This window comes from Lipotes vexillifer, unplaced genomic scaffold (assembly GCF_000442215.2).
Source record: "Lipotes vexillifer unplaced genomic scaffold, Lipotes_vexillifer_v1.1 scaffold330, whole genome shotgun sequence".
NCBI classification, from domain to species: Eukaryota; Metazoa; Chordata; class Mammalia; order Artiodactyla; family Lipotidae; genus Lipotes; species Lipotes vexillifer.
This window is the reverse complement of record NW_006775627.1, coordinates 741257-765069: the sequence shown is the minus strand read 5'-3', so window position 1 is coordinate 765069 and position 23813 is coordinate 741257. Positions and strand designations below refer to the sequence as shown.

At 37.7% G+C, this 23813-nt stretch overlaps 1 protein-coding gene across 1 annotated transcript in view; it reads right to left on the bottom strand.

Annotated features, from left to right (window-relative positions):
* The window catches only part of TTC21B (tetratricopeptide repeat domain 21B), an 86257-nt gene that overhangs the window by 14104 nt on the left and 48340 nt on the right, over positions 1-23813 (bottom strand). Inside the window, exons 21-24 of the mRNA XM_007450055.1 lie at positions 20021-20131; positions 19003-19084; positions 2329-2479; positions 1976-2137 (exon numbers count right to left, since the gene is read on the bottom strand). Of these exons, the coding sequence (XP_007450117.1) occupies positions 1976-2137; positions 2329-2479; positions 19003-19084; positions 20021-20131 (506 nt within the window). The remainder of the gene's footprint in view (positions 1-1975; positions 2138-2328; positions 2480-19002; positions 19085-20020; positions 20132-23813) is intronic.

The following is a 23813-nucleotide window of genomic DNA, read 5'->3' as shown; positions in this document are numbered from 1 at the left end:
CCTGCTGAAGAATGTCACTCATTCTCTTCTAATACAAAGTAAAGCACAGTTACAGCTTTAAAAACAAAACTAACATAGCTTCAATAAAACACCATTAAACATTTATTCACTTTAGACTGAAAACCAAAATTGGATACTGTCCACCTGTGGTAAATGTGTTCATTTTAGCTAATATAAAACTAGAATTCAGGGTAAGTAGAATCATACAATTATCAAATAGCATACCTACTCAGAAAACGAAAGAAAGAAGGGAGACTATAAAATACTGTAAATCAACTATATACTTCAATTAAAAAATAATTTTTAAAAAAAGGGAGCAGAAAGTTACTAACTTTGTTAAAGCACTTACTATGTGCCAAGCACTGTGTTATTTCATTCAGTGTATGTTGAATCCATTTTATATATGAGAAAACCAAGGCTCCAACAGATAAAGTAATTTGCCAAAGATCACACAGCTAATAGATTTGAATCTAAGTTTGCCAGACATATAAAGTATACTTAATGTTCCTCACCCAGCTGCCTCTCAGGTTCTCAGAAAAGAAATTCTTTACTTGTCAAGAGGTTATAAATTTTAAGTGCAATAATTTGAATGTGTAATAGCAATTTTCTTATATACATACCCACACCCAGATATAATGTATAAATAAATCAATTAATGAAAGGAAATTAAATTCTTAAAGCCTAATCACTAAAGCTACTGATCTTCCTCTCAGGCTTTTACCTTCTCTAAAACATTTTACACTGTTGGTAATCTTCTTTCAAGCTCCCCTCCTTTTGTTTCTTCTGTAAGATTACAGTTTTCCTTCTCTTTCCACCAGTCATTGCCCTTTTCTTACCTCCCTTCCTCCAATCTCCTTAAATGTTAGCACACCCCAAATTTAGTTCTCAGACTTCCATCACTACATTCTACTCGAAAAGGGGCCATTCATGGGGTTCCAACTACCCACTCTGAGCACCTATACCCCAAATCTGTATCTCAAGCTGTGACCTCTCTTCTGAGTTCTATATTCCAAATTTGGTGTTTTCAACCTATTGCTGAAGATTTCCATGGGGACAGCCTACAGTTGCAAAACAGAGTGTTTCCTTAACCTTTCTAAAACAAACAAAAAATAAAAATGCGTCTCCCCCACTCTAAATCTTTCAATGGTCTCTGTAATCCAAGCCTTCAGGACTGCCACTGAAACCTCTTAGCAGTCAGGTTTTCATTTCTCCCACTCCTCTATGCAGCTTCCCCTGACTGCTCTGCACTATGATTTCTATGAATTCTTGCAACACTTAATATCAATTTAACTCACTTCTGTTTTGTTGCAAGATTGAATGGTTTCAGACACTGTCTTGCCGACCAGGTAAATTGCATGCATGCTCCTGGGGGCAGAAATGACCTCTCCTACTCCCCTTACACCCTTATGCACTCCCCACCCTGCCTTCCCTGACCCTGAGGAGAGGGCGAGCAACAAGTGCAGGCTGACAGAAGTATAACCACTTACCCGCAGTGCACAACAGTGGCCAACAGCTGGCGCTCTGAGGCCAGGGAGGACTCAGTTTAAATCTTGCCTCCACCATTTTGTAACTCCATTACGTTAGGTTAACTTGGAGCTTTCCCACACATTGTTAAAGGGAATAAATAAGGCAATGCATATACAGTATACAGCCAAGATCTGGCAGAGAGCCATCTGTTAAGAAGTTACTATTATTATTATGCGGACAATTTTTGCCAAGGCAATCACACACTACGATTCATTCTATTTTCCACAGAGCAATTAGGGGAGTGTCTTCAATAGCATGTCTGTTCTGATTTAGAAAACATTCTAAAAGTATGTCATGCTTGTTTCAGAGAACAGTTATTCCAGCTATGATTTATTCGCTAAACTGCCATTAGTGCTATTCTGGAATTTAGTTCTCTTTTATAAGATATCCTTGATTATCCCCAACAAGTGTTTCTGGAAAAAAGCGTAACTTGTCAAATACTACTCACCCCAGGTCTCCATCCAGATTTTCAAATACTTCACCTCCAACAGTTTCATTATCTGGATTCAAACAGATTTCTATCATATTATAAAGGGCATTTTGGCCCCAGTCACTGTCTTTCCGAGCCTTATTAAAATGTCGAAGGGCATCATTTGGTTCTCCAGTATACCTTGTTAGATGTTTAAAAAAAATTACTTATTGTAATCACTAACTACAAACTTTAAGTCGTTTATAATTTGTTTTGTAAATAAAACTATTATATTTTAAAATATAGAATTTTAAAAATTCAAAGTGTATTCTACTTTATTCGCAATGAGGAAAACAACCTATTATGTAGAATTTATTTGCCAATAAATTTACCAAAGATATAATCCTTTACAGTACTGAAATCCTGGCTCCAGTTTTGCTCTGGAGTTACGTTTCTCAGCCATTAAGAAAAATCTTGGAACATCCTCAAGTTTTCCACATCTTCTTAGGAGATCAATTAAACGAGATAATGTCATATAATTATCTAGAAACAAAGAACATTTCAGTTATGGATATTTTATAGCTTTTGCTTTGATGGTTAAAATCCTACTTCATTAAAGTATACTTTGCTTCAAATGAAATGCAATTTAAATATAAATTTAAATTTAGTGCCTTAGAGGTTATAAGTCTCTAAAGAGACTGTACAGACAACGGATGACTTATCAAATGATAAGGGATGGGTTGGTCTGGTCACAGTGAGAGAATGTTCAATATAGGCAAATCTATAAAAATGTACATTTGTCGTGTCTTACTTTTCAATTGTCATTCCTGGGACCAAAACCTAGAAACAGCCTTTGTATAATCTAAACTCTTAAATGTAAAATTCAGGAGGATCAATTTGATTGCACAGGAGAAGTCTACCTCCGAGACCTGCTTTCCAACTTACTGCAGCTAGGAAGCGGGTGAGAACACGTTGATGATAATGTTTAGGGTGGGCAATAATTTTACTCCAGACTTGCCTTAAGGTGTACATGTACCTAATACCCTCGATACCAGCTTACCATATTATAACCTTAACATACTAGTCCCAGTATTTTAATCCTATTTTATCTTCCAAGGAAAAAGAACCAGTTACTTAGTCCCAGGTATAATTTCCTGGCAGGTTTCTAGAATGGCTTCTTCTAATTCTATTCAGTTCTTTCTCATCACTAAGATACTAAATTTTGAGAATCATGTTAATACATTTTAAGATAGTGAAAATAATGTATGGACACTTTAGAAAATTTGGAAAAGTACCGAAAAGTAGAAAGGAAATCACTCGTATTCCCACCAACTAGAGATTACCACATTTTGGTACTTTTCCTGTCATATATTTATGAGTAAAAATCAATCTATAAATATTTAAATGTAGACAGTGAAATATGTTGCTTACATACATACAAGGCTGGAGTCACACTTGGGGCTCTGATTTTGATTCAACAATATAGTAAACATTTCCCAATTGTCATTAAATGGACTTCAAAAACACTTTAGTGACTGCACAATACTCTATTATATTGATGGCTCACATTTTATTTCTCTATAGTTGTGTTTTTTATGTATTAATATTTGGGCTCACAAGTTTCAATTTAGCACAGGACTCATAGTAGGGAATTTATAAAAATCCTTATTTATATAAGCTATTCGATTCACTTTGATAGGGTGAATTCCTAGAATTAAAACACACAAACAAAAACTTTTAAAAGAAATTTATCCTGATTCTATTTTCCAAGAAAAGAGAAGATACCATATAATCCAGCACTTCCACTTCTGGGTATATACCCCCAAGAACTGAAAGCAGGCACCTAATCAAATATTTGTATACCAGTGTTCACAGCAGCATTATTCACAGTAGCCAAAGGTGGAAACAACCCAAATGTCCACCAGTGGACGCATGGATAAACAAAACATGATATATACATATAATGGCATATTATTCAACTTGAAAAGGAAATTCTGACATGCTACAACATGGATAACCCTTGAAGACATTATATTAAGTGAAATAAGCCAGACAAAAAAGGACAATACTGTATGATTCCACTTGTGTAAGGTATCTAGAGGAATCAAATTCATAGAGGCAGAAAGTAGCTGGTGGTTGCCAGGGCCTACAGGGAATGGTGAGTTAATGTACAGAACTTCAGTTTGGAATGATGAAAAAGTTCTTGAGATGGATCATGGTGATGGTTACACAAAAATGTGAATGTACTTAATGCCACTGAACAATACACTTAAGAATGGCTAACATGGCAAATTTTACATATGTTTTAGCAAAATATCATTAAAAAAGGAATCTCTGTAAGCTTTGCATCTACTCTTTTACATGATGTCAAAATAATCCAGGTTGACATCATCATTTGCCTTTTAAAAATTTTTTATTGATGTATATAGTTAATTTACAATGTTGTGTGAATTTCTGCTGTACAGAAAAGTGATTCAGTTACACATATATATACTTTTTAAAATATTATTTTCCATTATGATTAATCACAGGATACTAAATATAGTTCTTTGTGCTATACAGGACACTGCTGCTTATTCATCCCACATATAATAGCTTACCCCTGCTGACCCCAACCTCCCACTCCATCCCTCCTCCAGCCCCCTCCGCCATGGCAACCACAAATCTGTTCTCTATGTCCTTGAGTCTGTTTTGTAGATAGGTTCGTTTGAGTCGTATTTTAGATTCCACATATAAGTGATATTATATGGTATTTGTCTTTCTCTTTCTGACTTACTTTGCTTGGTATGATAATCTCTAGTTGCATCCCTGTTGCTGCAAATGGCATTATTTCATGTTTTATGGCTGAGTAGTATTCCATTGTATATATGTACCATAATTTCTTTATCCATTCCTCTATCAATGGACATTTAAATTGTTTCCATGTCTTGGATACTGTGAATAGTGCTTCTATGAACACAGGGGTGCATGTTTCTTTTTGGATTAGAGTTTTGTCTGGATATATGCCCAGGAGTGGGATTGCTGGATCATAAAATGTAATTCTATTTTTAATTTTCTCAAGAACCTCCATACTGTTTTCTGTAGTGTCTGTACCAACTTACATTCCCACCAAAAATGCAGGAGGGTTCCCTTTTCTCCACATCCTCTTCAGCATTTGTTATTTATAGATTTCTTAATGATGGACATTCTGACCAGTGTGAGGTGGTACTTCATTGTAGTTTTAATTTGCATTTCTCTAATAATTAGCGATGCTGAACATCTTTTCACATGGCTATTGGCTATTTGTATTTATTCTTTGGAGAAATGTCTATTTAGGTCTTCTATCCATTTTTCAATTGGGTTGTATTTTTATTGTTGAGTTGTATGAGCTGTTTGTATATTTTGGAAATTAAGCCCTTGTTAGTTGTATCATTTGCAAATATTTTCCCCCTTTCTGTGGGCTGTCCTTTTATTTTGTTTGTTTATGGTTGCCTTTCCTGTGCAGAAGCTTTACCCTTTCAAAGAACTAGCTCTTGGTTTTACTGATATTTTCTATCTCTTTAATCTCTATCTTATTTCCTTTATGATCTTTTTTATTTCCTTCCTTCTGCTGACTTCAGGTTCTGTTTGTTCTTCTTTTTCTAATTCTTTTAAGTGGTAGATTAGGCTGTTTAAGATTTTTCTTGTCTTTTGAGGAAGGCCTATATTGCTACAACCTTCCCTCTAAGAAATGCTTTTGCCGTACACCATAGATTTTGTATGGTTGTTTTCATTGTCATTTGTCTCCAGGTGTTTTTTAATTTCCTTTTTGATTTCATTGTTTACCCATTGTTTTTTTAGCAGCATGTTGTTTAGTCTCCATGAAATCGTTTTTTTCTCATTTCTTTTTCTGTGGTTGATTTCTAGTTTTATGCCATTGTTGTCAGAAAAGATGCTTGAGATAATTTCTATACTCTTAAATTTGTTGAGGCTTGTCTTGTGCCCTAGTATGTGGTCAATCCTAGAGAATGTTCCATGTGCACTTGAGAAGAATGTGTATTGTTTTTTGGATGTAATGTCCTGAACATATCAATTAAGTCTAACTGTTTGACTATATCATTTAGGATCTGTTGCCTTAGTGATTTTCTGTCCAGAAGACCTGTCCATTGATGTGAGTGGGGTGTAAATGTCTCCTACTATTATTGTATTCTTGTCAGTTTCTCCCTTTAGTATTTGTTTTATGTATTTGGGTGCTCCTATATTAAGTACATATATGTTGATGAGTATAAAATCCTCCTCTTGTATTGTTCCTTTTATCATTATATAGTGTCCTTCTTTATCTATCTTTATGGTCTTTGTTCTAATGTCTATTTTGTCTGATATGAGCAATGAAACTCCTGATTTCTTTTTATTTCCATTTGCATGAAATATCTCTTTCCATCCATTCACTTTCAATCTATGTGTGTCCTTTGCCCTAAAGTGGGTCTCTTGTAGGCAGCATATTGTAAGCTCTTGTTTTCTTTATCCAATCTGCCACTGTGTCTACTGATTGGAGCATTTACTCCATTGACATTTAAGGTAGTTATTGATAGATATGTATTTATTGCATTTTAACCTTGTTTTCCCGTTGATTTTATATTTCTGCTTGGTCCTTGTTTTTTTCTTTTTGTTTTTCCTTTTGTGGTTTGATTATTTTCTTTTGTATTATACTTACGTTCTCTTCCTTTTGGTTTCTGTGAATCTAGTGTATGTTTTTGACTTGTGGTTACCTTGTTTTTCAAGTATGTTAACCCCATCCTATATCTACTTGCCTTAGACTGCTAGTCATATACGCTCAAACACATTCTAGGAAATGAAAAAAAAAATCCACTTTTTCTTACTCTCCTCACCCATCTTTTTACATCTTCATGTTCTTCCTTTTGCTGTTCATTGTGGTTATCATCACTTTCACAGAAATTTTCTGATTTTTTAAAAAAATCTGTGTACTGGCTTATTCAGGTGATTTGCTTTCCAATTGTGATTTTCTCTTTCCTATATATTCTTACTTCTTTTCTATTTAGAGAAGCCTTTTCAATATTTCCTTAAGGATAGGTTTAATATTGCTGTATTCTTTTAGTTTTTGTTTGTCCGAGAAATTTTCTTTTTTCATATCAATAAAGCTGTTCTTATATTATTTTTTTAAAATTTTTATTTTATATTGGAGTACAGTCAAGTGTTCAGCAAAGTGATTCAGTTATACATACACATGTATCTTTTCCCATTTAGGTTATTAGAGAATACTGAGCAGAGTTCCCTGTGCTATACAGTAGGTCCTTATCTATTTTAAATATAGCAGTGTGTATGTATCAATCCCAAACTCCCAATTTATCCCTTCCCCCCAACCTTTCCCCTTTGGTAACCATGTTTGTTTTCTAAGTCTGTGAGTCTGTTTCTGCTTTGTAAATAAGTTCATTTGTATCATTTTTTTTGGATTCCGCATATAGTGACATCATATGATATTTGTCTGTTTGACTTACTTCACTTAATATGATAATCTCCAGGTCCATCCATGTTGCTGAAAATGGCATTACTTTGTTCTTTTTATTGGCTGAGTAATATTCCATTGGATATATGTACTACATCTTCTTTACCCATTCATCTGTTGATGGACGTTTAGGTTGCTTCCATGTCTTGGCTACTGTAAACAGTGCTGCAATGAACATCGGGAAACATGTATCTTTTTGAATTATGGTTTTCTCTGGATATACGCCCAGGAGTGGGATTGCCGGATCATATATATGGTAGCACTATTTTTACTTTTTTAAGGAACCTCCATACTATTCTCCATAGTGACTGTATCAATTTACATTGCCACCAACAGTGCAGGAGGGTCCCCTTTCCTCCACACCCTCTCCAGCATTTATTGTTTATAGACTTTTTGATGATGGCCCTTCTGACTGGTGTAAGGTGATACCTCATTGTAGTTTTGATTTGCATTTCTCTAATAATTAGTGGTGCTGAGCATCTTTTCATGTGCCTCGTGGCCATCTAAATGTCTTCTTTGGAGAAATGTCTATTTAGGTCTTCTGCCCAATTTTTTGATTGGGTTGTTTGTTTTTTTGCTATTGAGCTGCATGAGGTGTTTGTAGATTTTGGAGATTAATCCCTTGTTAGTCACATCATTTGCAAATATTTTCTCTCATTCTGTGGGTTGTCTTTTTTTTTTTTATGGTTTTCTTTGCTGTGCAACAGCTTTTGAGTTTAATTAGGTCCCATTTACTTATTTTTGTTTTTATTTTCATTACTCTAGGAGGTGGATGAAAAAGATATTGCTCAGATTTATGCTGAAGAGTGTTCTGCTTGTTTTCCTTGAAGAGTTTTATAGCATCAGGCCTTACATTTAGGTCTTTAATACATTTTAAGTTTATTTTTCAAAAGGGTATTACATGTACCAAAATGTTCATTGCAGCTCTATTTACAACAGCCAGGACAAGGAAGCAACCTAAGTGTCCACCAACAGATGAATGGATAAAGAAGATGTGACACATATATACAATGGAATATCACTCAGCCATAAAAAGAAATGAAATTGAGTTATTTGTAGTGAGGTGGATGGACCTAGAGTCTGTCATACAGAGTGAAGTAAGTCAGAAAGAGAAAAATACCGTATGCTAACACATATATATGGAATCTAAAAAAAAAAAAAAAAGGTAATGAAGAACCTAGGGGCAAGATGGGAATAAAAACACAGACCTACTAGAGAATGGACTTCAGGATACAGGGAGGGGGAAGAGTAAGCTGGGACAAAGTGAGAGAGTGGCATGGACATATATACACTACCAAACATAAAATAGCTAGCTAGTGGGAAGCAGCCGCATAGCACTGGGAGATCAGCTTGGTGCTTTGTAACGACCTAGAGGGGTGGGATAGGGAGGGTGGGAGGGAGGGAGACACAAGAGAGAAGAGATATGGGGACATATGCATATGTATAATTGATTCACTTTGTTATAAAGCAGAAACTAACACACCATTGTAAAGCAATTATATTCCAATAAAGATGTAAAAAAAAGGGCGTTAAAGAATGTTCTAATTTCATTGCTTTACATGTAACTGTCCAGTTTTCCCAGCACAATTTACTAAATAGATGTCTTTACACCATTGTATAATCTTGCCACTTTTGTCATAAGATTAATTGACCCTAGGTGCATGGTTTGTTTTTCTTTTTTTTTTGCGGTATGCGGGTCTCTCACTGTTGTGGCCTCTCCCATTGCGGAGCACAGGCTCCGGATGCGCAGGCTCAGCGGCCATGGCTCACGGGCCTAGCCGCTCTGCGGCATGTGGGATCTTCCCAGACCGGGGCACGAACCTGCGTCCCCTGCATCGGCAGGCGGACTCTCAAGCACTGCGCCACCAGGGAAGCCCAGGTGCATGGTTTTATTTCTGGGCTTTCTATCCTGATCCATTGATCTATACCTCTGTTTTTGTGCCAGTACCAAACTGTCTTGATGACTGTAGCTTTGTAGAATAGTCTGAAGTCAGGGAACCTGATTCCTCCAGTTCCATTTTTCTTTCTGAAGATTACTTTGGATATTTGGGGGTCTTTTGTGTCTCTGTACAAATTTAAAATTTTTTGTTCTAGGTCTGTGAAAAATGCCATTGGTAATCTGCTAGGGATTGCAGTGAATCTGTCAATTGCCTTGGGGAGTATAGTCATTGTGACAATATTGATCCTTCCAATCCAAGAACATGTTATATCTTTCCATCTGTTTGTGTCATCATTGACTTCTTTCATTGGTGTCTTATAGCTTTCAGAATTACAGGTGTTCTGTCTTCTTAGGTAGGTTTATTCCTGAATACTTTATTATTTTTGATGTGATGGTAAATGGGATTGTTTCTTCAATTTCTCTTTCTGATCTTCCGTTGTTAGTGTATAGGAATGCAAGAAGTTTCTGTGTATTAATTTTGTATCCTGCAACTTTACTGAATTCATTGATGGATTCCAGTAGTTTTCTGGTGGCATCTTTAGAATTTTCTATGTAGAGTATCATGTCATCTGGAAACAGTGAGTTTTACTTCTTTTCCAATTTGCTTCTCTGATTGCCACAGCTAGGACTTCCAAAACTATGTTGAATAAAAGTGGTAAGAGAGGACATCCTTATCTTGTTCCTGATCTTAGAGGAAATGCTTCCAGCTTTTCACCGTTGAGTATGATGTTAGCTGTAGATCTGTCATATATGGCCTTTATTATGTTGAGGTATGTTCCCTCTGTTCCCACTTTCTGGAGAGTTTTTATCATAAATTGGTGTTGAATTTTGTCAAAAGCTTTTTCTGCATTTACTGAGACGATGATATGGTTTTTATTCTTGTTTGTTGACATGGTGTATCACACTGACTGATTTGCAGACACTGAAAAATCCTTGCATCCCTGCGATAAATCCCACTTGATCATAGTGCATGATCCTTTTAATGTATTGTTGGATTTGGTTTGCTAGTATTTTGTTGAGTGTTTTTGCATCTGTGTTCATCAGTAATACTGGCCTGCAGTTTTCTTTTTTTTCTGGTATCTTTGTCTGGTTTTGGTATCATAAAATGAGTTTGGGAGCATTCCTTCCTCTGCAGTGTTTTGGAATACTTTCAGAAGGATAGGTGTTAAGTCTTCTCTAAATGTTTGATAGAATTCACCTGTGAAGCCATCTGGTCCTGAACTTTTGTTTGTTGGAAGGTTTTGGATCACAATTTCAATTTCAGTACTTGTGATTGGTCTATTCATATTTGCAATTTCTTCCTGATTCAGTATTGGGGGATTGTATCTTTCTAAGTTTATCATTTCTTCCTGGTTGTTCATTTTGTTGGCATATAGTTGCTTGTAGTGTCTCTAATGATCCTTTGTATTTCTGTGGTGTCGGCTGTATTTTCTCCTTTTGCATTTCTAATTTTATTGATTTGCGCCCTCTCCTTTTCTTAATGAGTCTGGCTAAAGGTTTATCAATTTTGTTTATCTTTTCAGAGAACCAAAAGTTCAGAGACCTTTTGTTTGCTCTTCTTTCTCTAGTTGCTTTAGATGTAAGGTTAGGTTGTTTATTTGAGCTTTTTCTTGTTTCCTGAGGTAAGCTTGCATTGCTATAACTTCCCTCTTAGAACTGCTTTTTCTGTGTCCCATAGGTTTTGGATCATTGTGCTTTTGTCTCTAGGTATTTCTTGATTTCCTCTTTGATTTCTTCAGTGATCCACTGCTTCTTTAGTAGCATATTGTTTAAGCTCCATGTGTTTTTGTTTTTTTAGTTTTTTCTTGTAGTTGATTTCTAATCTCATAGCATTGTGGTTGAAAAGATGCTTGATATGATTTCCACTTTCTTAAATTAACTGCGGCTTGCTTTGAGGCCCAGCATGTGATCAGTCCTGGAGAATGTTCCATGTGCACTTGAGAAGAATGTGTATTCTGCTGCTTTTGGATGTAATGCTCTATAAATATCATTTAAATTCCCCTGGTCTAATGTGTCATTTAAGGCCTGTGTTTCCTTATTGATTTTTTTGTCTGGATGATCTGTCCACTGATGAAAGTTGGGTGTTAAAGTCCCCCACTATTATTGTGTTACTGTCGATTTCTCCTTTTATGGCTGTTACTTTTTGCCTTATATATTGCGGTGCTTCTATATTGGGTGCATATATACTTAAAATTGTTGCATCTTTTTCTTGGATTGATCCCTTGATCATTATGTTGTGTCCTTCTTTGTCTCTTGTAACAGTCTTTATTTTAAAGTCTATTTTGTCTGATATGAGTATTGCTACTCCAGCTTTCTTTAAATTTCCATTTGCATGGAATACCTTCTTCCATCCCCTCACTTTCAGTCTGTATGTGTCTCTAGATCTGAAGTGGGTCTCTTGTAGACAGCATATACATACAGGTCTTGTTTTTGTACACATTCAGCAAGTCTGTCTTTTGGTTGGACTATTTAACCCATTTACATCTAAGGTAATTATCGATATATATGTCCTGTTACCATTTTGTTAACTGGTTTGGATTTTTTGTAGGTCTTTTTTCTTTCCTTCCTCTTTTGTTCTCTTCTCTTGTGATGTGATGACTAACTTTAGTGCTGTGTTTGGATTCCTTTTTCTTTTCTGTGTATCTATTGTAGATTTTCAGTATGTGGTTACCATGAAGTGTTTTGTGTGGTTTTTTTTTTTTTCTTTAAAGATTTTTTGATGTGGACCAATTTTAAAGTCTTTATTGAATTTTGTTACAACATTGCTTCTGTTTTATATTTTGGTCTTTTGGCCCCAAGGCATCTGGGATCTCAGCTCCCTGACCAGGGATCGAACCTGCACCCCCTGCACTGGAAGGCAAAGTCTTAATCAGTGTACCACCAGGGAAGTCCCTATCATGAGGTTTTGATATAGTAGTCTATGTATAAATAAGATTGTTTTAAGTTGCTGGTCTTTTAATTTTAAATGCATTTTCTGTATCCTGTATTTGTACTCTCCTCTTCTCATGATTGCTGGTTTTGATGTCATATTTGTGTGTGGATGATTTTCTACCTCTGTGCTTCCTGTACTGGGGTATCCATTTCCTTCTGTAGGTTTGGGAAGTTTTCTGCCATAATTTCTTCAAATGCATTTTCCATCCCCTATTCTCTTTCTTCCCCTCCTGGAATCCCTATTATGCATAAATTTGCATGGTTTATATGATCCCATAGGTCTCTTACATTGTTTTCATTTTTTTTCATTTGGCTTTCTGTCTTCTGTCCTGATGGGGTGATTTCCATTATTCTATCTTCCAGGTCACTTATTCATTCTTCTGCATTATTTCTTCTGCTATTCACTACCTTTAGTTCAGTCTTTGTCTTGACAAATGAGTTTTCTGATTTTTCTTGGTTCCTCTTTATAGTGTCTAGTTCCTTTTAACAGTACTCTGCATTTCTTTCAACAGCCTTTCTTAATTCCTTCAGTATTTTTCATTATCTCCTTTTTGAAACTGGTGTCTATTAGACTGAAGAGATCTGTTTCATTGTTTGTTCTTTCAGGGGAATTCTCTTGGTCTTTTAACTGGGAGTGGTCCCTCTGCTTCTTCATTTTATTTATATTTCTCTTATTCTGTGAGTTTACGAGAAACAGTTGTCTATTGTGGTCTTGGAGGGTTATTTATATGTGGGAGCATCCCTGTGTAGCTCATGTGGGTTTAATATTTTTGGTGCAAGGGCTGTTTTTAGTATGGATGCCTGTCGCCGCTTTCCTCAGTATGTGCTAGTCGTTATCCCCTTGAAGGGGGTGCACAGATGCAGCAGCTGGTGCCTGGTCTGTGGGGTTTTCAGCAGTGGTGGCAGCTCACGTGAACCCCTGGAGCACACAGTGGGAGCAGAGGTGGCTCACGACTGCTTCTGGAGTCCAGCAGGGTGGAGTTGGTGGCTTGAGACCACTCCTAAAGTATAGGGGCGGTGGTGGCTCACAGTTGGTCCTGAAGCCTAGGGGACAGTGGTGGCTCACAATTGCTTTTGGAGCTCATGCAGGCTGTGTCTTGCCACCTGAGAGCTCACGCAGGAAAAAAAGCTGTAATGGCGGGCCCCACCCCTCCCCTTGTGCACCACCCACACAACGGCACCTGGCTTCTAAGGCAGCCCAGGCTTCCTGTGTGTACACCCGCGGGTGCAGCTACACCAGACTCCAGCTTCTTCAGGGTGTTTCCATGCAGCCCACCCCAGTCCTCTCCCCGGGTCTGATCTCCAAAGCCTGAGGTTCCACACCCAGCCCCCACCAGCACTGGCAGATGCGTGTTTCAGGCTGGGGAGTGCAGAGTGGTGGCACTGACCATCTGTGCAGGTCTCTCTCCATTCTAGCTGCTGCAAACCGGTTGCTGCATTCTCCTCTGAGGCTCAGAAACACCCCCTCTGTCCCAGCTGATCTTCCCATCAGGGGAATTCCCTGGGTGCAGGAACATTTCCTCTTTCACAGCTCCCTCCCAGGGGAGCAGGTCCCATCCCCAATTCCTTTCTCACTTGCTTTTTTTCTTCCTTTTTAATTTTGTCCTACCCAGTTATGTGGAGATTTTCTTGCCCTTTCAGAGGTCTGAGGTCTTCTGCTAGCATGCAGTAGATATTCAGTGAGATTCATTCCACATGTAGAGGTATTTTTGATGCATTCGTGGGAGGAGATGAGCTTCACATCCTGCTACTCCCCTGTCTTGATTGCTCCCCCCCACCATTTGCCTTTCTTGACCCATAATCTTGGGTTTCAAAATTTTGTTCTCTCTGCCTTCTGGTATCACTAAAAAGAGGAGTGTGATCAGAATATGGTTTCAGAAGGAGGATTCGAATATTAGTCTTATCCTTTCTGCGAATTCCAGCACATTACTCAAATTCTCTGAGTCTAGAATCACTTACTTTCTTAAAACAGGATTATAATATTGACCTTCGGAGTGCCATGGAAACCAAATAAAAGCATGAAAGAGCTTTAAAACTATAAATGTCAATAGTAATATCTATAATGCCAAATATTTTGTTAAGAACTAGGATGACTACCCTATAATGAAGCCACAGAATCTAGAAGCTAAATTGGATTAGACAGGAAGTGAAGGTCGAAATTTCTGGCCCCCAATTGTTTGTATGATTTTGCTAATGTGTGTGATATATAATACTACTGATATTATTTAAAGTCAACCTTGGGAGGCCAGTTTCTTGAATAATGATCACCTTACAATATTACTGAAATGCATTCATTATTAGTTGAAGTTATAATTACCACTGATAGGTCAGATTACATTAACTTGTCTTTTGGTTAACCATGAAATCTGACGGAAGGCAAATTTCTGCACTTAAGAAATCTGTCGAAAGCTAAAACGTATTATGTTCTGAAAAGTTAGTTCATGTTTATTAATGAACAGTGAGAAAATATCAAGAAAAACCATAATGTGATGTGATTAGGCATGAAGTGCTACGGAATTACAATGCACGGAATTCCTAACTTTGCCTGGGGGAGGCAGAAGAGGTTTCACAGAGGATCAGACTTTTGAGTCTTGTTAGGCAGACAAAGGCATTCCAAGGGCAGGTGGCATGTGCAAAGACAGGGCTGAGAAGAGCATGGTGCTAGATGCTGAAGTAGAGGAAGAGGGAAAAGAAATACGGATGGAAGGGTAATCCTGGGGTGTATTATTATCGAAATAATGCTGTAGTTTAGACTTTACCCTGGAAAGTCATCCTAAATATTAAGCAGAGGGCGAGTTTTCGATTTTTTAGAATTAATATGAGAGTTCCTACAGAGGCCTGGAACAGCAAGAGACAAGAGGCTGGAAGATCAGCTGGGAAACTGCACTAGTCCGGGAGAGGGGTAATAAAGTTCTTCATTAGAGTGGTGGGCTAGGAGAAGATGGACAGGATGTGATAGTTAGCTATTCAGCAGAGAGAACTGATAGGACTTGTTAACCAATTAGTGTGAGGGAAGGGGAGAACTCAGGATGATTTGGAGATTCTGAGAGAGAAAAGGTTTGTAATCTGTCAAGAGAGCAGTAATTAGATCTATATGCAGAATTTTCTACTAGCTAGGTTAAGTCAAATTAGACAGTACATTTCTGAAGTAAGCTCAAACACAGCCTTAAAGTATAAGATGTGCTACTGAGGATGACCTATATAACACATGACAAAGTAAGTATAGATGCACAGATTTTAGAATAATTCTGAAAACACTGACTAGTGGATAAGTTTATAAAATCCTATTAGGAATAAAGCATAGGATGCAGGATTAAAAACAAAATATCACATCGGCAATAAAAATTTACTTAAAACTTTGTATTTTTAAACAACTTGGTATTTCACAGTCATTCATTGAGCCATTCAACCAGTAAACAATTACTTTGCACCATCTGTGTACCTGGAAATATACCTGATGCTGGTGGTTGTATGTTGTTTGGTATTTCTGGAGTACTAGGTCGTTCTACTGAATTTATAAACAAATAATTCACTTTATATTTGTTTTTAAGTAGACAGTCCAGAGCACCACTATTATGTATTTGGAAAAAGTGCTGGGGCCAAGTAACCTGGGTGATACAAAAGTCACGTGACAGATGAGGGGCTTCTTCAAATCTTACATGCAAGGGCACTGTTGCCACCAATGGCTTTAACATATTCACAAGGAAAGAGGTCTGTTTTTTAAAGAAACCAGGTTGGGTCACTGAGTCAGAGGGAAATGCTGCAATACAGGAACAGCTTGAGACAGTCAGAATGAAAATATTACATGCATTACCTTAAACAGTAGTTCAGAGAAGGAAAAAAAGACAAAACAGAGTATAGAAACCAAGAGAGAAGCCATGGCAGGAAGACAACTTAGGCCTGAAGAAAGTATGAGTAAGGTTTGGGCAAATGAAGTGGGAGGATGGCCCATATTTTAGACTTGGAGTAAGCAGAAAAGGTAAGAAGTTAAAGTAATTAAGAGCAGTCTTTCAAATAATATCTGAATATGAGCTGGAGCAGACAGTGTGAGAAACAACATGACCTGAGGAAGTCCAAAGGTGGGAGACAATCTTAAAAGATGATAAAAATAATAAGAAATTAAAAGTGTTGACATCACCATAAGAACAAGATTTTTCCCTTCTAATCTTTGCCCTAACTAGGAATTAGGAATGTTTTATTTGTAAGCAGACGGGACTGTTCTATAAATTCAAACCTTCAGCGAGTGACAGCATTAGTAAATGGAACAAGTCGAGTGTATCTGGTTCTCTGAGCTGCCCTCCTTGAGGCATGCCCACCTCTTTGTGCACACTGCCCCACCCAGGCAGCTCTGACTGCCTATGGCATCATCCTGAGACAAGGCATAGGGGTTGGAAGAACTGAACGACAGCTCGAGGACTTCCTCTGAGATCGCAAACTCTTCTCAGCCAGTACTTTGACAGACACATAAGTAACATACATTCCCTTCCCTTCCCCCTTTCCCCCATCTCCCTTCTTTCCTTTTCTCCTCCCACTCTTCTATTCATCCAATATTTATACTCAGCCAGATACTGTTCTAAATCTTCATAGCAGTGAAGACCCAGTTCCTGGCCACTTGATGCTTATGATCTATTATTTACAATTTTTGTTTTGCTTTGTTTTACAAATGCAATATAAAACAAAGGACCAAGAACAGGATAAGAGGATGGAGGGCAATGAGGTGTTATTGACATAGGATGGCTGGGGAAGGGCACCCTCAGGAAGAGGCAGCATGAGAGCAAAGTTCTGAGTGGAATAAAGCAGAACATACTCCAGGAAGAGGGAACAGCAACTGGAGAGTCTCAAGGAACTAACCTGCCTGGGCTGTTGCTTACCTAATATCTACTATCCCTTCCTTTTTCACTATCAGAGTTCTGATTTTATTCTACGTGGCACTGTGTTCAGCTAGAAGATAACATTTCCCACTCTGTTTTGCAGCTACAGAGGTGCTTCTAGAAAGGGTTTTTTTTTTTTTTTTTTTAAAGAAAGAAAAGATGACTCACTGAGGAGGTATGCCCTTTGGCCCACCTCCACCTTCCCCATCCAGGAACATCAATGCCTAGAGCTGCAGTGGTCATCTTGGACGTGATACTTAAAATGGAAGTTTGGCTAATGATGGTAGAAGAAAAAGACAGAAGGACTCAGACTTCCTGATGATACCGTGGAATCTCTGGGCCATTCCCGGCACAATCTACTTTAAAATTTCTTTAACATAAGAGAAAAATAAAAGCCATAATTATTTAGGCCACTAGAGTATGAGGGGGAGAATAACCGCTACTTTCAGCTGAAAGCATTTCTAAACTATTTGGAGGCAAGGCGTAGAAACAGAGGTGAGTTGTGAGAATACTGCAGTAATCTGTGTGAGAAATGACCAGGGTGGCAGCAGTAGAGGTGGTAAAAGTGATGGGATTCTAGACATATTTTGAAGGTAGAGCTAACAGGGATTTGCTGACAGACTGGACGTGGTATATGAGAAGAAAGATGAGACAAAGGTTAACTAGAAGGTTTGGGACTGGAGTAAATGGATAAATGGTAATGCCATTTACTGAAATGAGAAAAAGAGGAGGAGTAGATCTGGAGGGAAGGAAAAGATCCAGTATTGTGTTTTGGACAGGTTAAGCTGGAGAGCCTCCTAGGCAGCTGAGTGGGAATGCAAATAGGCAGTGGTGTAGATGAGTTGGGACTGGACACTGGACGTAAAGCCGGGGGCCTGGATGAAGTCACCTAGAGCAGTGAAGGTATTAAAGGGGAAAACATTTGAGAAATGGTGTCTAGAACACTCTGACATTTAAAGGTCATAAAGAGAAGACAGATCTAACAAAGGAGGGTGAAACAGAGCGGTCAGCTGGGAAAATACCAGGTAAGCCCAGCATCCCGGAAGACAAGTCAAGGACGTCTTTCATGAAGGAGGGGGTAAGCTGTGCTAAGTACATTGTCAGGCCCAGAAAGCAGAGAACTGAGAATCAGACCTGGGTCTGGCAGCACAGAGGGCACTGGCCACCCTGCAGAAGCAGCCTCCCTGGAGTGCAGGAGTGGAGGAGACAGTGAAGACAGCAGACAGAAATCCTTCAGAGGAAATTTGCTACAGTGGAAAATGGAGCTGTAATTGGAAGGGGAGAGTAACCGGAGACTTAAGAGCTGGGTTTTATTTACTAACGTCTTTAAAGCGGGCAGGTGTCACAGCATATTTATGTGCTGACTGGGAAGAAGATGATGGTACAGGAGAGACAGAACAGCAGAAGTGTAAAGCCCTTCAGGAGGGGAGGCGAGGCATCCAGTGCCCACAGGGAACAGCTGTTGCAGGTGGGGTGGCAGACCTGGGGACAGGAAGAGGGAGACGTTCTCTTCCAGGTGCTCACGTTTTCTCAGTGAGGTAGGAGGCAAGGTTTCTAGCTGAGGACAAGAAAAGGGGAAAGGGTGTCAGAGGTTTGTGGAGAGGAGAAAGTATAAAAGGGGGATGGAGTCAGTGAATTCATTAGAGATTGCCAGGCAGAATCTGAGGGCCCATCTGGGGTCTCTGGTCATGATTTAAAGTGAGACCAGTCACTTTAATGACCAGTCATTTTTCTTATAACCATTTCAGCTGCTCAAGGGCAGGTGTGGAATAAGCAGCATAACAGCCAAAAAGAAGAGAAAGGGAGTTGATTGCATTAGAAGGTATAATCAGTGGATATTTACCTGGTTTTCGTTCCAAAAGCTGTTGTAAATGAAACACGGCTTGTTCGTAGTCCTGTTTTCTGAACATGAGATCTGCCATCATCTATAAAGGTAAACGTTGGTTCTAAAAATACTGCCATATATTTTACAAAGCATAGTATTCCTATCAAGATTGGTTGCTATGAAAACACATATGAGAAACATGAGGAGGGCAAAGTTTTATAAAACGGAGCCATTTAAATGTCAAGTATACCTTAAGCAGATTAGCACTGAGATCAGTATAACAGAAGATAATCAAGGATGTGAAACATTTCTGTTTGCCAAAACTGTATTTTTAGCATAAAATATGTTTCAAGTAGTTATTCTAAAAACAGAAACTTGAAGGGAACTGCACACTCTCTGTGTCTCACCTGGCTAAAATAACGAGAAGATTTTAAAAGAAAACCCAGAACATTCTGAAACCTTAAGTATTTCAAAGGAATTTAAAATGAGCAAGTGCTTTAAAAGGGAGAGGTCTTATATTTCTTTTCAGTTACAGTGACTCATTTGTAAAATTATTAAATGAACCTCACAAACTGTCATCTATGTAGCTGTTTGAAAAGCTACCAAAAACCTCAACCCAGGTAAAAATGAGAAAGAAAAGCAAAACTCTATTTAATAAACACACACCTTAAAATGATACATGAAGAATTTTTTCTGTAACTCAGAAAGTGCCACTGAAACTGATAACAGTTACTCTTTAGCAAATTAGAGCTTTACCACATGAACTCCTCCTGACCAAGCATAAAGAAAAATTAACTAGGCCCAAAAAGGGCAAGCAAAAGCCTGACCTAAGTTCACCATTCTTATAAAGTAAAGAGAGTCTTGGTGTTTATTGGTAAAATATACTAATAATGTTAAAAGTGTTATTTCTTCCAAAAGCCAACATGAGCCAGGCATCTCATCTACTATGAGTTTTATCAGTTAAAATTTGAAACTGCCCCATGGAATAAATATAAAACACAACTGCCTTTACAGCAGTGAATTCTCCTGGACTAACCATGGTGGCAGCTTCATTGTCCTGGTCACTCTGGAGAAGCAGAGCACAGTGCCGCAGGCAGGCGTCAGGGTCATCTTGTGCCAGGTATAATCGTGCCAGCTCCAGCATTATCTACAGAGAAGAAGGGCAAGATTAGTCAGAAAATGTTTGGAATAAAAAGTGAAATAGGAAAATGTGTAGGCACAGATGAAACTTTATTTGACCAAAAGTTATTGCAATAAAAAGGCCAAGCATGATAAGCAGGAAAACTATAGGTTTGCTCATCTCTAGTTTCTCTTATACTGGGGAAAAAAAAAAAGGAAAAACAGGCTGTGCCTCACTTGAAAAGTAGAGAGACACAAAGCATTGTGAAAAGAACACTGGTCTTAAATTAGGAGCTACGATTCTAGTCCAAGCTTCTCCATGATGGAGCCCTTTACCTCTCTAAACCTGTTTCCTCATTTGTAAAATAAAAAGCTTGAAGCAGATATGCTCCAGGTTTACAACTATGATTCCAGTTACTTTAGTGACCACTGAACAAGGTACCTATTTGGTTATGACTTAGTAAAGATTATCTTTGCCTTACATCTGAAAGAGTTGTATTATTTCAAAACGCCCAATCTTAAACTTTAAATTCTAGAACATGGTTGTCTTGTATTCTACATCACTTATTTAAATATTTAGCCATTTACTAGAGTATTGTTTTAAAATGTTGATCATCTATCAAGATCTGAGAGTAGTAACATTTTAGTTTATAAAACTGGCCATGACAACCAGTGGATCACTGAAGAAATCAAAGAGGAAATTAAAAATTACCTAGAGACAAATGACAATGAAAACATCATGATCCAAAACGTATGGGATGCAGAAAAAACAGTTCTATGAGAAGTTTACAGAAATACAATCCTACCTCAGGAAACAAGGCAACTCTCAAATCAACAACCTAACCTTACACCTAAAGCAACTAGAGAAAGAAAAACAAAGAAAACCCAAAGTTAGTAGATGGAAAGAAGTCATAAAGATCAGAGCAGAAATAAATGAAATAGAGACTAAAAAAAAACCAATAGAAAAGATCAATGAAACTAAAAGCTAGTTCTCTGAAAACATAAACAAAATTGATAAACCTTTAGCAAGACTCTTCAAGAAAAAAAGGGAGAGGACAAAAATCAATAAAATTAGAAATGAAAAAGGAGAAGTTACAACGGACACCACAGAAATACAGAGGATCATAAGAGACACTACAAGCAACTATATGCCAAAAAAATGGACAACCTGGAAGAAATAACAAATTCCTAGAAAGATACAATCTCCCAATACTGAATCAGGAAGAAATTGCAAATATGAAAAGACCAATCTCAAGTACTGAAATTGTGATTTAAAAAAAACCTTCCAACAAGCAAAACTGCAACACCAGATGACTTCACAGGTAAATTCTACCAAACATTTAGAGAAGAGCTAATACCTATCCTTCTGAAAGTATTCCAAAGTACTGCAGAGGAAGGAACACTCCCAAACTCATTTTATGAGGCCACCATCATCCTGATACCAAAACCAGACAGAGATACCAGAAGAAAAGAAAACTACAGGCCAATATTACTGATGAACACAGACGCAAAAACACTCAACAAAATACTGGCAAACCAAATCCAACAATACATTAAAAGGATCATACACCATGATCAAGTGGGATTTATCCCAGGGATGTAAGGATTCTTCAGTATCTGCAAATCAATCAGTGTGATATACCATATCAACAAACTGAATAAAAACCATATCATCAACTCAATAGATGCAGAAAAAGCGTTTGACAAAATTCAACACCGATTATAAAAACTCTCCAGCAAGTAGGAATACAGGGAACATACCTCAACATAATATAGACCATATATGACAAACCTACAGCTAACATCATAGTCAATGGTGAAAAGCTGAAAGCATTTCCTCCAAGATCAGGAAAAAGACAAGGATGTCCCCGCTTGCCACTCTTATTCAACATAGTTTTGGAAGTCCTAGCCATGGCAATCAGAGAAGAAAAAGGAATCCAAATTGGCAAAGAAGGAGTAAAACTCACTGTTTCCAGATGACATGATGATACTATACATAGAAAATCCTTAAGATGCTACCAGAAAACTACTAGAGCCCATCAACGAAAACAGTAAAGTTGCAGGATACAAAATTTAATACACAGAAATCTCTTGCATTCCTACACACTAACAACGAAAGATCAGAAAGAGAAATTAAAGAAACAATCCCATTTACCATCAGATCAAAAAGAATAAAATACCTAGAAATAAACCTACCTAAGGAAGCAAAAGACCTGTAATTCTGAAAACTATAAGACACCAGTGAAAGAAATCAATGATGACACAAACAGATGGAAAGATATAACATGTTCTTGGATTGGAAGAATCAATACTGTCACAATGACTATACTCCCCAAGGCAATTGACAGATTCACTGCAATCCCTAGCAGATTACCAATGGCATTTTTCACAGACCTAGAACAAAAAATTTTAAATTTGTACAGAGACACAAAAGACCCCAAATAGCCAAAGCAATCTTCAGAAAGAAAAACGGAGCTGGAGGAATCAGGTTCCCTGATTTCAGACTATTCTATAAAGCTACAGTCATCAAAACAGTATGTTACTGGCCCAAAAACAGAAATATAGATCCATGGAACAGGATAGAATGCCCAGAAATAAACCCGCACCCCTATGGTCAATTAGTCTACAACAAAGGAGTCAAGACTATGCAAAGGAGAAAAGACAGTCTCTTCAATAAATTGTGCTGGGAAAACTGGACAGCTACATGTAAATGAATGAAATTACAACATTCTCTAACACCATACACAAAAATAAACTCAAAATGGATCAAAAACCTACATGTAAGTCCAGACACTATAAAACTCTTAGAGGAAAACATAGGCAGAACATTCTCTGACATAGACTGCAGCAATATCTTTTTAGATCCACCTCCTAGAGTAATGGAAAAAAAAAAACCCCAAAACAAATTAAACTTAAAAGCGTCTGCACAGCAAAGGAAACCATAAACAAAAAGACAACCCACAGAATGGGAGAAAATATTTGCAAACAATGCAAATGACAAGGGATTAACCTCCAAAATTTACAAACAGCTCATGCAGCTCAACGTTAAAAAAGGAAACAACCGAACCAAAAAATGGGCAAAAGATCTAAATAGACATTTCTCCAAAGAAGACACAGAGACGGCCAAAAAGCACATGAGAAGATGCTCAACGTCACTAATCATTAGAGAAACGCAAATCAAAACCACAATGAGTTATCACCTCAAACTGGTCAGAATGGCCATCATCAAAAAGTCTACAAACAGAAACAGATGCTGGAAAGGGCGTGGAGAAAAGGGAACCCTCCTACACTGTTTGTGGGAATGTAAATTGGTACAACCACTATGGGGAACAGTATGGAGTTTCCTTAGAAAAAAACTAAAAATAGAACTATTGTATGATCCAGCAATCGCATTCCTGGGCATATATCCAGAGAAAACCATAATGCGAAATGATACATGCATCTCACTGTTCACTGCAGCACTGTTTACAATAGCCAACACATGGAAGCAACCTAAATGTCCATCGACAGAGGAATGGATAAAGAAGATGTGGTACATATACACAATGGAGTACTACTCAGCTATTAAAATAATGAAATAATCCCATTTGCAGCAGCATGGATGGACCTAGAGATTATCACACTAAGTGAAGTAAGTCAGAAAGAGAAAAACAAATATCATACGATATCACTCACATGTGGACTCTAATTTTTAAAAAATGAAACAAATG